At 41.1% G+C, this 15,681-nt stretch overlaps 1 protein-coding gene across 1 annotated transcript; it reads left to right on the top strand.

Annotated features, from left to right (window-relative positions):
- The first annotated feature begins 2,187 nt into the window (after nt 1–2,187).
- On the top strand, nt 2,188–13,512 carry LOC128739548 (nose resistant to fluoxetine protein 6-like). The gene is made up of 6 exons (XM_053835042.1): nt 2,188–2,433; nt 2,496–2,755; nt 2,814–2,978; nt 11,884–12,181; nt 12,249–13,347; nt 13,409–13,512. The coding sequence occupies exons 1-6, from the start codon at nt 2,188–2,190 to the stop codon at nt 13,510–13,512; spliced, it is 2,172 nt and encodes a 723-aa protein (XP_053691017.1).
- Nucleotides 13,513–15,681: the final 2,169 nt, after the last annotated feature.

Genomic DNA, 15,681 nt, shown 5'->3' with positions numbered 1-15,681 from the left:
ATCCAGATTTTTGTTTTATAGTCGAAGGCAAAAAAAACGTAAACTTCGCTTCATAAAATTCGAAGCTGCTTATCTGGGGACATAACTTCGCAAACCCACTGTGCACTGAAAACGTTTTCTGATAGCCGTTGCGGGGGTTCGCCTGTACTGACAGGATTTGGCGATTATTCCCTCAGCTATTCCCAGCACAGCACGTGATTTCGGAAGGGAGAGGGGGGCAACAAAACTCCTGCTGCTGGTGCTGATACTGGTGCGATCGGGTGGTGGGGTGAGGAGAGAAAATTGTCAAACCGTGTGAGCGAGCTCGATAGCGGGATATATGCTCCTTTTTCATATTCTTATTCTTTCCACTGCTGGAGTCGAGTAGTTCGGAAATCACGGGATTGACCCAATAAAAAACGAAAAGAGATCCTGGCTGACTGACTGACTGAAACCGTGGATGAAAAATGACGACCAGGGATAATGTTGCAGACATGGTGATTTATGTGCTACCGTCAAAAGTGTCAGCATAAAAATGTATCCGCCGAACTCTTCGGCGGGATTCTTGCTCTGCTTTATGAGTGACTTTGGGGAATTTTACTGTTTGTTTCACCGCCCGCGCCGCAGCCGCCTGTTGGGTGCTGATAAAAACGATGAGCTGCCGCCCGGTGTTGGGAAAGTTAATGATGAAGTTGGTTCGTTGGTGACTGCGTAATTTTTTTTACCGATTTCTTGTGGTTTGTGCAACACACGTCAAGATAAATCGATTAATTTTATCATTCAAATTACGCTGGTCGAGATGCTAGCAATTCGAATTGTTCTAATTTGCAATCAAAGTATTATGAGCTGCGAACATGGCATCGTCTTTAATGTTGATACTGTACAACGAGCGCTGTTCTAAAAAATGCCGCAAAGTTATTCAGATCCGTGATTTGCATCGCGACAGTTCTCGCTATGTCAAATAAACCAACTGGGGAGTGTAGCATATAGGTCATCCTTTTTCATGCACCAATATTCATCAGCGTGTTGTTGCTCAAACACTCACATACAGACAAACACACACTACATATGCCGGATCAGCGTTCGCCACTTGAACAAACTAGGAAAAGGAATTACGAAACAACAGAAGCATACACAACGGAAGGGGAATCACGTTTCATCCGATGCGATGGTGGTGCGGTGGAAGGTAGGTACTGCACTTGTGCACAGCTCGAGATTTCCTACTGCCTGCAGCATCGGGCGAATGACCCACCACGGCACGGCACGGGGCGCGCATGGGAAGATCAAAGCTCAATGCACATAATATGAATTTTTCATGCCACGTAGCGCAGGGGCGTCCGTCTCTGAAGAGCAATTGCATCAGCCATCAGCTGTTATCTTGGGGATAGACAGATCAGCACTCGAATCGATGCGAGCTTGACGGCGGCGATAGATAGATGGAGGTGTAAGCGTTTATCTTTTCCCGTAATTCCCATTTTCCCCGAACTAACTTTAGTTTGAGAGTTCGATACAATCGCTGCCGTATCGCCATGGATTATCATTGATTTAATGCGAGGGAAAAGTTTAACCCGTTGGAGATGCTTTAGTTTTAAACTACTTTAACTGTATATGTGGTTTTCCTATGCAATCTATTTCAAAACGTTCCAAGTAGAAGTTTTCACACAAGAAGTTAGTTAGCAATGTGTTTACTTTTGGGACATCAACTTAATTTCTCTTTAAAGGAAGCAAAAACGCTGGTCGTTAACCCATCCATCGATTTGTGTTGTGAGCTTCTTTCATCCCAAAAGTGCATCCACCTATTTCACACGAAGGAACACTCGGTAGTTTTGTCCAGTCATCCTATACGGACAATGATAAGCTCAACGCCAAACATCATCGCCATCGCATCGGCCGGTGCTTACTCATAATAATCGCGACTAAACATTCAAACACTTCAAACGTGGTTGCGCCAAACTATCAAAAGACAAACAACAAACAACAGCGGGGGATCCTTTTATCAACGTCGACGACACGGTGTCATAGGGAGCCGCCAGCCAGGTTGACCGACGAGAGTGGATCATAGGGAGCCGCCAGCCAGGTTGACCGACGAGAGTGGACGCGCGGTCCTCGGAAGTGGCTATATAGCTTTCAATCGATGCCAAGTGCCTGATTAGTGTTCGATTGAGAATCGACGGTGTTGTTAGAACAAGTATTTTGTCGTTTGACAAAATGTCGCTAAATACGGTACTAATTATGGTGATGGTGGTGACGGTGGGTGTTGTTTATCCGGATGAGGTTCTCGGTCTAAGTCGGGAGGATATGATAAGTGCTTTGCTTGAAGTGGTTGATCACAATCGGATTCCGGAGTTGCTCGAAACCGCGCTCAGACAGCAGCCGGAAAGGAACTTGACGAAATGTGATTTACAACTGCAGGCCGTTGTTGACAGTATGAGAAATTCTAGCACTGGTTTATGGGCTCTGCCGAGTAAGTGCGATAACATTGACTAATGATGTAACAGATTTTTACACAGTGAAAGGTTTTTATTTTTGCTTATTTTAAAGTGTTCGATGCATGGGGTAAGTTTCCTTCCGGCATAATGGAGGGGAATTTCTATGATCTTGGAAGTTACGAAGAGTGCCGAAAGTTTGCTCACCACGATGAGAGACTGGAAACAATTAGCCAAATTCGAGGCCGGTACTGTCTGCTTTCTATTCCGTTGAAAATGACTTTAGGCCGGCGGCAAGCCGCTAACAATACGATACAATTAAATGTAAGAGGATTACCCAGTGCATCACAGTAAGTGAAGTAAATTTAAAGTGCGTGCATGATTGATCAAGTTGTTTCACCTTTATAGGCAACTAGCACTGATGATCGGAACATGTTTTCCGGACAGCTGTGATGATGAGTTATTAAATGCTTTTTTGAACGACACCTTCTCAATGTTGCTGAATTCCACCGGCGCACGCTTCACGTGTGACGCACATTTGGCCGATATTGGTGCAACGGAAATAGTGGCTATGTGAGTGTTTCATATTGATTACATTTTTAGTTGTAAGCGTTTGTGTTACATTGCAGAAATGTGAAGTGGTTACCATTTCTCTTATTTTAGTCCAGCGCCTCTGTGGTTCATAGGTACACGGGTACCAATGAGCCACATGTCCTGGCGGGTGTTGTGGGTTCAAATCCGGTTATAATCTCAGATTATAGCTTGGTTCGACCCATGCACCTTCCAGCATTGGACAAAAGGTAGGTGTCACAAAGACAACTTGTTAAGCGTAGCTACCTATTACCCCCCTTCCTTTCCACTCTTTCCCCTCCATTCCCAAAAAATCCTTCTTCATCACTTTCCCTTACCGTCCCTTCATCAATTGTAGAACCATCGTTTAAAAAAAAAATCTCATTTTAAATCAAGTTGCTCGGCTGCATATTCTAAAAAAATGCTATGGAAATTATTTACAAAAACATGCTATGGAAACTATTTATATTTGTGAAACAAACTGAAACTTGTATTTTATTAAATGCTTTACCTTCAGCACATCAGTTTGACGTAAGAAATGGATTAGATATAGGGTAAAGAACCGGTTTAAGCAGTCTAAGCAGGTCATTGATTGGGGGGGTTTACAAGAAAAAATCTCACATAGCCTAACCGTTTATTTAGGAAGAAGTTTATTTAGGAAATGGGGAATTATTTTCAGTTAAAAGTTATTTTGGTTGAAATGGAGTGTTCTTTATTTGACTAAAAATCAAATTGAAATAATAAAAGACAAAGGTTAAAATTTTGGCCTCCCAGTTCGCATTGAGGTACATTGAATGTTTGAATCTCGGCTGGAAGAGTCTTTTCGAGGCGCGACGATTGTGCTACTGACAGTTTATCCTGCATAATTTTCAACATCACTCTTAAGGTGATCCGACGAGCAGATATCAAAACAAGAGGTTTGATTTCCAGTAAAGGGAGCAAACTTCTTTGCTACGCAGGTGTCTTTGATATTAAAGCCAGCAAATTTGCCACTACAAAGGCCATCTGCGCTAAATTGAAAGCGGAGGCTACGAGGATTCGAGGTAGAACCTCGTATCTATCCTTACTAATATTGCAGGACTCCTGCTTTTAGAATCCAGAGCATTCTTATTTCATATAGCAGACGATTCCTAGGAATCCCATGGATTCAACTTTTGGATTCTCATGTAAAAATCCTGGTTCTATAAGCGAGGCATTTGGTGCGAGCCCTCTGAAGAATTCCTTCACACGATTCCAACCTAGAGGTATCCTAGAGACTCTGTGCGAATCTGTTTGGTTCGTCCGGGTACTTTACCCTTCGCAAAACGCTGCGATTAACCTGCGAACCTGACAATTTACAAACCCCCAATTAGATCGATAGACTGTGCTCATGGAGGGCTTACGCACCTTTGCGGACAACATTTAGCGGAGTACAAGCTGAAAGCTAAGAGTAGCGGAGCTGCCAACGTACATTTGTCGATTGTCGGTAAACTACAGTGAACCGGACACGTTGCAAGGAAAACGTTTCTATACAACAACCCCACCGGCGTCGGCACAGAGGGATTCAACGTTCGAGATGTTAAGTCCACGTCTAATGCGACATTTTTTAGTAAAAAAACTACGACTTTAGAGACGCCTGAGAAATGGGTGACGAGTAATCCAAGATCGAGTTGAACGGAGCTTAACATAACATTCCGGTTCTAAACTTTTGAGTTTTCGCTTCAAAAGTTGAAGCGATGGAACTAATTTTGATCAGATCGAACATATTTTCACCCTCAAGGTGCTTTTTTAAGTAGTCCTGAAATCTGAATTTTTATACGCCCCCATAAAAAATCCCTCGAACTTTTCCCCCTATTCAGTAAGTTCGCGTTCCTATCCGCGACCTACTAATCGGCATCTGCGTTAATAGATATTTTTGGTCGGTAGGTGCGTAAAATGCAATCTGTCTAAATCGGGGCATACACTCATCGCACCGTTCGGCAAACGGTATTCGTCGTCTCTTCCATTCTCTAGTGTTCAGGTGGGAAACTGAACAAAAATAGGCAAACATAGCAGTGCGCTCGGTCCGACTACAGAACAGTGTTGTCAAAGCAAATAACATTGAAACACATCGTTGCTTCATTAAGTCACTGAGAAAATATTCGAAAATTATTGAAAAAGCTGTCTTTTCTGTTATATTTAATAAAGAAAAATTAATTATGAACATACATTTCTCTTGAAAGTATTGAACCACGTTTTCACCATTGGAGGTTTCAGTTAATTTCACATCTATAATTCTTATTTCCAGAACCGAAACAGTGTCTTGGCAAAACGAAAATTCATGAGTTACGCTGCAGCTGCTGCTACTGCTGAACAGGTTCCGTCAATTCAGAATTTATTTTCAGGTTTGTTATGAAATAATAAAACTTTCGGCTAGTAACAAAGCCTTAGATAATAAAAAAAACTACTAAGTATGCAGCTCTAAGGGTTGTACGAAAGGGTGACGTAGGACTAAATCAGATCATTAGATCAAAGACTAATGTAACCTGCATTTCTGGCATATGTATGTTTATAAGAATCTGTGTGTGCCATTGTTTAGGTGAATGTGTAAAAGAGAAGACTGAAATATTCAGTTTCAATTCTTCATTGAATGCAATGATGGCTTTGAAAATACATGGACGGGGGTTCATAAGTACAACTCCTGCAACCATTGAGACATAGAGATTTTTTTTTAAATCACTTGTGTGCATAATAAAGGTTGAAATAGTAATGAATATCCAGCCCTCAGATTATTGCTATAAATATGATTATGAGTAGCTTTACATGTTTTAATAACCTTGCTTTAATTCGCTTGTGGCCTTTAAAAGGGCCATTGGTTACAAATAACATTAAAACTAAAGCACGCTCATAGCAAATATGACGTGCCTTTCGAATGTTCTTCTCTTTTGACATGAATGGTAACAGACACGTAAGTTAGCGGTGCCGATTCACTGTCTCTTGCTCCACGAAGGTTTTACTAGTTTACTTTCACAGCTTACCGCTTGTTATACAGCAGAAAATATAGCACAAACGCAAAAATTTTTTGTTTTATTATGAGAGTCACTATCCTCCCACCAAACTCAAACCATCATAAAATAAATTCAAGCCTCCAAAAACCCCACATGCCAAATTTGGTTCCATTTGCTTGATTAGTTCTAGAGTTATGAAGAAATTTGTATTTCATTTGTATGGGAGCCCCCCCCTCCTAAAGAAGGGAGGAGTCTCAATTCACCATAGAAAAATTTTTTGCCTTCTGAAACCCCCAAATCCCAAATTTGGTTCCTTTTGCTTGATTAGTTCTCGACTTTTGAGGAAATTTGTGTTTCATTTGTATAGGAGCCCCCGCTCCTCGTAAGCCCTATAGTTTAGTAGTTATTACCATTTGAAATCTTTCATTCAGGCGTTTCACTTCTATTTTCGTTTTCACAAAGTGCTACGCTGGCCCAGAATAGTAAACAAAGACGTAGTTCTACGTCAAATAGGTAGTGAATAATATGGTATGTGACAATTGAGTGATTGACTTTTAGAGTGGTTGTAATCAGTGCTGAAAATGTGATGGATTCGTTAGTAGCGAGGTGGCGATTGCTTTCAGCAGGTGAAAAATGTACGTTTTAGAACAATTTTTAATTCATCATATGTTTTGTCGGAAATCCAGTAAGTTGTGTTTGTGTGAATTAAATGTATGGTTAAGTGAATCGTGAAGATGTTCCTATCAAAAGATTTTGAAAATATGAATAAAAAAGTGCATTTTCGGCTCATTTATTTTCACCTTATTAAAATAGGTGATACTGCTTAACTCGTTCCTTACCCTAGAGTAAATTCTGTTTTAAAGGGTGGCATGTCGGTTTATATATTTAGAGAGAGAGAGCATCAGAGAAAGAAAGAACAAATGAAGAATGAAGGAAAAGATATGGAGAATGCGAGAAAGCTGGAAAGAGAGTGGATAAGAGAGCAAGAAAACGTGAAAGAAAAAAAGGAGAAAAGGATGAGATAGGAAGAGAAAAAGAGAGGGAAAGAATAAGAAAAGGAGAGAAAAAGAAAGCCAAAAATTGTGGGAGACTACGAGAAAAAAGAGGAAGAAACAAAAAATGAGAAAACGGGGGAGAGTTGAAGAAAGCGAGATAGGGAGAAATGAAGTAAGGGATAGAGTTAGAAAGACCGAGGGAGGTAGAGAGAGAGAAAGGAACAGGAAGGAAGAGAGAAAACGGGTGAGGAAAAAGGTAGTGGGAAGGACAGAAAGGGTTGTAGAGAGAAACCAAAATGTAACACATAACGCGTTTGTTTACTTAATTTTAATGTTTTTCACTACAGTTTCCATTTGTTTTCTCTTGTGTTTTCAATTTATTACGGAAATCAGATCTTTTTTTTAGTATTACACAGATTTTCGTTGTAGATTGAAAGAGCTGGCAAAATCCGACAACATATAACGTTTCTGCTTAAAATTTAGTCATAATGTTTTGTTAATTTAGTTATATAACCGTTTATTTAACCATGATTGCTGCTATTTTTTGTGTAAATTTATATTTATATTTGCTTCAAATGTATTTCAATTTCAATTTAATGTGTATAAGCTATACTATCTGCATTCGATGCCATAAATGCATACTAATCCTAAATACTAAATGAGGTATTAAATCTACCAAAACCGACGTGCTATCAGTTAAGCAGGTGGTTATTTAATTTATTCTGTTACCCATGACGTGAAAAATAATTTCACTGCGATCCGGAATAACTCCAGGAAAATGGAACCAAATGTTTCTAACGTTCTACATAGGTTCTACGATATTTATCGAGGGGTGACTTGCGCTCTTCCAAGCAGTCGTCTCCGTTCAACTCGATCTTGGGTCACTCGTCGCTAGCTTTCCAGTAGACCTAGTCGATCCATCTTGCACGTTGAGCCCCCTGTTCCTAGTGCCGTTGGGGTTGTTGACAAGAACCGTTTTCGTCGCACTGTCGTCCGGTATCCTTGCGACGTGTCCGGCCCACCATAGCCAACTGACTTTCGCCAGATATACGATGGTAGTCTCTCGAAGCACTCTCTCCGTCACTGTTCGCTTTTAGTTTGTACTCCGCCGAATATCATTTGCATGAACACGGCAATGTCCACAGTGAGCGTCACACCCAGCTAGCATTTTCATGTGTATAAAAAAGGTAAAAATCAGCATTACGTACAGATATACATGCGCAAAATTGGCATATCCGTACTATTTTGGAGACGATATACGTGATTACGAATAATTTTGAGCGTTATAACTATATAAGTATTTATATACGATAATATCCGATTAAGCGCGAGTCGCTCCATACTACTCTACGATTTTGTGCTGAAAATCGTATGTATGTCAGTCATAATCACTATATACTACAGAAAATCAACTTGATCCCACTTTACCCAGCTTTAGTTACGATTTCGAGTTTGTTAGGAGATATTTACGATAGTTTTCGTACATTGATATAAGAGTTGGTGCTAGCTGGGCGGCTTCAAGTCCATAAAAAACTACTGTTCTAATGAAGGTTTTGTACATTGTCAGCTTCGAACGGCGAAAATGCTTTTTAATCGTAACGTTTTGCGAAAGATAAAATTAACCCGATTTGCTGCTTGAATACGCCGTTGGTTCTGTAGTCCGCGGTCACCAGCAATCCCAAATACACGAACTCATATACCACTTCTAGCTCGTCGCCGGTAATAGTTACCGTCCGGGGGAGGCATGCGTTTGTATCTTTTGAGCCTCTTCCTTTCATGCATCTGGTCTTCGACGCATTTATTTTTAGACTCCGCTTTCAGTCTGGCATAGGTTGCCTCCGCTATAATGTCAAAGTCATCCGGAAAACCCAGGAATTGGTTGTCTAGCTAGAGCGATGTTGAACAGCCTGCAGGATAAGCCGTTACCTTGTCTCAACCCTCGGCGCGTCTCGAAGGGCCTCGACAGTGAGATAGTGACGCGTCTGGTTGGATTTTTGACATAAATTGTGCCTCTTGCTCTTGCTCTCTTGCCTCTTGCTATTGTAGATAACCACCGACCGAGAAGTTTAAATCTCATTTGTTTTTACTGGCAGGACGACGACACTATGCAGGTCCTTACGACTTTCAAGGTACTACGTATGACGTTGCTCGTCTGTCAGCATGTTAGCCGCGATTCTCAGCGCGGGCTTTCGGGGGAAGGCCTGAGATTAGTATATTTCATAGGAACGGGACCTTGCTCCAATTTAGACAGATGGCATTTTACGCATCTATGCCGATACGCTATGCCGATTACGCATCAGATGCCGATTAGTAGGTCGCGGATAGGAACGCGAACTTACTGAATAGGGGGAAAAGTTCGAGGGATTTTTTAACGGGACGTAAAAAAATTCAGATTTCAGGATTGCTTAAAATAGCACCTTGCGGGTGAAAATGGGTTCGGTGTGTTCAAAATTAGTTCCGCCGCTCCAACTTTTAAAGCGAAAAATCAAAAGTTTAGCTCAACAATAGTGTCTTCCAATGGTAACAGCTTGAAGAACTAAAGATAGCAAGAAGATTGGTATGCTGATATCCCCCACTTAGTCAACCCATCGCTTGTAATAAGGTAAAACAATCAGTGACCCGCTTAGACTGCTTAAAACTAGTTCTTTACCCTATATATACCCTAAAAATCTAGCATATGTGTACTAATTTGGAGGCCTTATATGTACTACAAAATGTACATTAACAATTCAACTTTATAAGACAGAATATTAACTAGTGCGTATTACATTAGGCTATATTTACGATCCTGAATTTATTAAAAGTCAATAACGATAATTTTCGTACATTGATATACGAGTTGGTGTTTGCTGGGTAGTAGAATCAGGCCATTCGATGTTAAGTGACTTTTAGCATGGGTTTATTCTCAGGCCCCTCCACAACCATCCTACTGCATTCTGCATTTACTAACAATGAAAGCCTCTTGCCAGGGCAAGTTATAAGAGTGGTACTTGGTTGAGGTGAGAATGAAGCCACTTGTTCAAGGGCAAATTATAGCTTGTTCCGCTTCCTGGTTCTAGGAACGAGATTTGTAATGCATAAGTAGTAAGAAACACATACATACACAAATACACACCCTCACTTTGTACTGAACTCTGCTTTACCGAACATGAAGCCTTTAGCCGGGGCATGTGAATGATACTTGCTCGAGGTGCGAATGAAGTCTCTTGTCCAAGGACAAATTATAACTAGTCTCCGCACATCCTGGCTCTGGAGCTAAATTGGTTGAAAAGTAGTAAGAAGTGTAGAGAGGAAAAGGGATGAAAACACACCGACACTTTAAGCAGTTTCCCTAAAAATCTAGACACTTTAAGCAGTTTGTTAACTCTATAACGATACTGCAATAACAACGAAGTGCGGAACAACACCTGGATAAGATCAGAATAGATCAAAATGCTGGTCGTAGTGATAATATCCGCACACACAAAAAACACACCGCCCAGCCTAGCTTCGAGGTACGATGCTGGTCTAACAAGCCAGTCGTCGTATGTTCGAATCTCGGCTAGGCGGTGCTTGCTAGTTAGTGTCAGTAGGATTGTTGCACTGGCCCCGTAATTTTCCTGTACTCTAACAGCCGGCTGCGAAGTCTGTCGATAAAGAAGGGTAATGTCTAAAGACGGTATAAACCCATGGCTTACACACAAAAAAGCGTAACTACCAAGACCCTCCCCCCATTTGTAATGATTGAAATTTGACCATATGCGTAGAAGGATTTTGACGTAGAATTACGTCTTACGGCAAGGTTTGACTAGCTAGGGTGTCATTCCAAAGAATCTTTCTCGAAAGTTGGTCAGGTTTTGAACGCTAATAGCGGTTCCGTTCCCCGATATTTTTGCACCAATCGATCGAGTTTCTTCACTACGATTAAACCTACACCAATTTGATATCTGCGCTTGGGAAAGGAAGTACGCCAGAGGGAAAAACCACCTCTTTTCTACAAGCGATGTTATCATTTGTACATTTAACTTAGTCCAATTCAATGTTCTGAAAGTGAAACGTCGTATAAAAGTGAGCGATAATCCTTTCCTTTTACAATATTGTATTCATATAGGTACTGCAAGAATTGGTTCGGAACTGTTGTCTTACACGGAAACAGGGCTGAAGGGATATTTGTGCATGTTTATTTGACCGTTAGCTCAGTATAAGGCAGTAAGGTACACAACATTTTGCGAACAACTTCAACTTATATAGTAGCTTTCAATCACGAAAATGAGTAAAACAATGTAAATATATTATCGACTTGCAAAACTTTGGATTTTTCAACCTGCAGCACAGCTAAGGTGGTTAAATATTTTTGTTAGAATTGTTCAATTGTTTTATTTTCGTGGTTGATTTCACAAAGTATAACGCAATAAAAAGGGCAAATACATAGTCCTACGTCAAAACATTGGGTACAATGGTGTAGGAAGAAAATCGCTGCTCTATTGATAGATTTATTTACAATCACAAATAGAGAATGCAATCACTTGCTTTAGTGGTAGATATACAGTAGCTTTGTCCAGTCACGCTGCAAAGCTGATAAGCTGAATGGAAGCTCCATTCCATAGAGGTTACTTTTAATAATCAAAGTTAAACATAGCACACGTGGTTGCGACAAGCTATCAAAAGACAAACAGACGAATGCTAAATCGATTAAAGAAAGTCATTGTTACTGTCACTGAACCAGCTAGCCGAGCTGGTTAGTGTCACTTAATGATGGTACTGTAGCTGTGATGATAGTGGTTCATGCCTATCCGGATGAGGATTTCGGTCTCTACTGGAGAGATATGATGAGAAGATATAACTTCGCTTAAGCTAGTGGATCACAATCGGGAACTTAACAACTAACCACTTTTTGCCAATCTCTCGTATTTTTAGATTTTTACTTTCCCGTTCTTACTCATAGTTTTATTTTCCTTACTTTTTCAGAACGATTTTCAGCCTAATAGTGGGCCTAGTTGTGTTCTGCACCATCTACGAAGTGTACTCGGTTGTGATGGCCAGCCAAGAACCGTGCCGAACGTTGATAATCTTCTCAATGTACAGCAACGGAATCAAGCTATTTCAGATGGTCCGTCGGCCGGTTGCAGCCGCTGGCAGTCAAAAATCTGACGTAATCGATTGTCTCAATGGCATTCGTGTGATTTCGATGGCCTGGATCATATTCAGTCATAATTACTTGATGTTAATGATGTCCCCTCTGAATAACAAGTTAGCGATCTATGACGTATGATCTGTACAGTTAGCTTACCACCTGCTTACCTATCTGTTTGACAGTTTTCTGTTTGTTTTAGTGGGTGACCTCCTACCACAGCATGCTGGTTCTGGCTTCAACCGTTTCGGTGGATTCATTCTTTTTGCTTAGCGGTTTGCTCGTTTGTTGCAGCCTTCTACGGGAGTTGGATAAAAATCGGAAGCTAAACTTACCGCTGATGTATCTCCATCGATATCTTCGCTTGACGCCTGCCTTCGCGGCACTGATTTTGCTAACCGTTAGTTTTATGAAATATCTCGGATCAGGACCATTCTGGAATAGCACGTTAAATCTGCTGAGTGGTTCATGTGAAACTTACTGGTGGTCCGCTCTACTGTATTTGCAGAATTACGTCAATCCGAAGAAAATTTGTTTAGGCAATACGTGGTATCTTTCGGTGGATATGCAGCTGTTCCTCCTATCACCGCTGATAGTTTACCCTCTTTGGCGGTGGGGCCGAAAAGTACTGCTGGTGATTGCAGGTTTGATTTTGCTGGCTATGGGTAGCGTAATGGCGATTTTTTTGGTGGAAAAAATTCGGTTGGCTTTTGTAGCAGCAGGTTCAGGAGGACCTGATCGGATGACTCTCACATACTATCCCACGCATACTCGGATGGGAGCCTGGCTGATCGGAGTCATTCTCGGATATGTGCTACATACAACAAAGAATCGACGAGTTACAATGGCTCCGGTGACCGTGGTCTTCGGATGGGTTTTATCGCTGAGCATGATGTTGGCTATCATATTCGGAGATTATCCTTTGCAGCAACCGAAAACTTATATGAATCTTCCACTAAGCGTGAATGCCATTTACGAGGGCACGAATCGAGTGGTTTGGGCCTGCTGCTTGGGGTGGATCGTGTTTGCCTGCGTTAATGGTTACGGAGGCCCGGTGAACACTTTACTCAGTCTAACGATTTGGCAGCCACTTGGACGGCTGTCCTACAGTATGTACCTCCTGCATTTACCACTACAAGCGTTGCTGACCGCAAGTCTGAAAAATTCTATACACTTCGGGGACATGATTGCGGTGCACAAGTTCTGGGGAGATTTTGGTTTGACGGTCACACTTGCCATTGTGTGGAGTTTGCTGTTCGAGTCACCGATCGTTGGATTGGAGAAGATATTATTTGGTTTCCGTAAGTTGAGTCGTAAATATTCAATAGTTTTTTGTTTAAACTGATTGTTCTCTTTTAACAGTACGAAAAACGGAGGAATCACGTAAGCTTCCGGTGGTAGAGGAAAACTCTTCAAATGATGCTAGTAATTCGACGGCTTCGTTAAATGCAAGACAAACAGTGTGAAAGCTTCAAATATAAAAAAGTGGAGAAAAAATCTTAGCCTCAGCATTCTGGTTTACTCAAAACAAATCACTTATAATGACTACTTAGAGGGCTCGCATGTAGCCCGCGGATCGCAATTCGGCGATCACTGGGATAGAGTATCACAACAAAGTTAATGTTGCACTTCGCAGAATACAATTATATTCACACGAAACAGAAGTATACAAGCGTCCAAGTCAAAATTTATTCGAAAACTTATTTTTTTGTATAAAGCTTCAGACGCATTTTCGAATAATCTATTGCTTTGCTTTGCATTTGTTACAGTAATATTTAGATCTCTCTCAAATGGCCTCGGTTACGACACCTGACTGACAAACCAATGGTTGTATTTTCGAATTTTAGCTAGGAGATGTTGTTAAAGTCAATAGAATCGTAGCACTAGCCCCGCAGTTATCCGGTACTCTAACAGCTGGTATAAAAATAGAAGGTTGAGTTTCGAAAAAGGCTTCTGCTGGATTCTTAACCAGCAGTTTTGGTTTGTTTTAAAAACTGGATCTCCTCGAATAGCATCTAGATGAGGTGGCCAGTAGCAATGCCGAACAGTAGATTGCGGTTGCTGAAGAAGTTATCCATAGTTTCATGGACAATGGCCGATTGGGACACTAATTTGCACGGAGCAAGACGACAGTAACGGATGTAAACTGGATACTCTATTTACCAGCAGCGTGGACTTAGCGTGCTCTCCATCAAATACCCCAATAATGGTTCATTGACACACATTACCCATTCAAGGCAAATCCTTCTTCTTCTTCTTCAGCATAGAGCCGGGGTGGCTCGTGCTGTTTCAAGCACTGTCTCCATTCAACTCGGTCTTGGGCCACTCGTCGCCAATTTCCTAGTCGTCTCAGAAGTCGTAAATCGCTTTCGACCTGGTCGAGCCATCGTGCACGTTGGGCCCCCCTGTTTCTGGTGCCGGTGGGGTTGTTGAAGAGGACTATTTTCGTCGCACTGTCGTCCGGCATCCTTACGACGTGTCTGGCCCACCGTAGCCTGCTAACTTTCGCTAGATGTATGATAGGAGTCTCCCCAAGCAGTGCCTGTAGCTCGTGATTCATACATCACCGCCACTCTCCTCCTTCAGTTTGTACTCCGCCAAATATCGTCCGCAGCACTTTCCGCTCGAACACGGCAAGGGCGCGTATATTCTCCGTGAGCAGCGTCACGGCTTCAAGTTCATAAAGAACTACCGATCTAATAAGAGTTTTTTATTGTCAAACATATGAACTCGGTATATTTGGACAAATTGTAGTATTTTCAATGCTTTAAACGATTTATGTATCGTTAAATATAAACATTAGCTATTTTGATCAAGCTATTGCATAGTTCTAGACAAAGTCCATTTTTAGTTGGTCATAATAAAGTACGCACTACTAATATAATGACTGCACAACGCCGCCTACTGCATACGAATAGTTTCCTCGCCATCACACTGCAGCGAAGTATCAAAACAAATTGTTTGTGATTGATTTTTCATTACTGGTGCGCGCTTTTATGTGGTACGATGTCAAAAAAGCAAATTTGTGAAGATATCCGTAAACTTATCGTTAAAAATCGTAAGGAAGGTTTCTCGAATAGAGAAATTGCTCGAAGATATGAAATAAGTGAGGCAGGAGTACGAAAAACATTGAAAAAATATGAGGAACTTGGAAGCGTGTAAGACCGGACTGAAAGAGGAAGAAAGCGGAGGACTACAACCAATGATGATCGCCTGATTCGTCGAAAAGTGGCTAAAGATCCGTTCTCTACCAGCCGAGTAATCCGAGAAAATACGAACTTAAATATTTCCGAACGAACTGTTCGTAGAAGACTGAAGGAAATGGGATTTAAAAATGGATTTGCTCAACGAAAGCCATTTATCCGAAATGTTACAGGTTTGTTTATTTTATATTCAATAGGGTAAACGCACCATTAGTGGTGGTAGTACCAGTAGTGGTGGAAACTCGAATTATTCCATTATTTTTGCAGATTTTGGTACAAGTTAGATACTTATCAAATAATACTGTTACTGGTAGTTCGATACTTATCAAACTTGTACCAAAATATGCAAAAATAATGGAATAATTCAAGTTTCCACCACTACTGGTACTACCACCACTAATGGTGCGTCTACCCTATTTGTTTTAAAGTAAT

This window comes from Sabethes cyaneus, chromosome 3, assembly GCF_943734655.1.
Source record: "Sabethes cyaneus chromosome 3, idSabCyanKW18_F2, whole genome shotgun sequence".
Classification (NCBI taxonomy): Eukaryota; Metazoa; Arthropoda; class Insecta; order Diptera; family Culicidae; genus Sabethes; species Sabethes cyaneus.
Note: the sequence above shows the minus strand (reverse complement) of the source record. Positions and strands in the feature narration are given on the sequence as shown.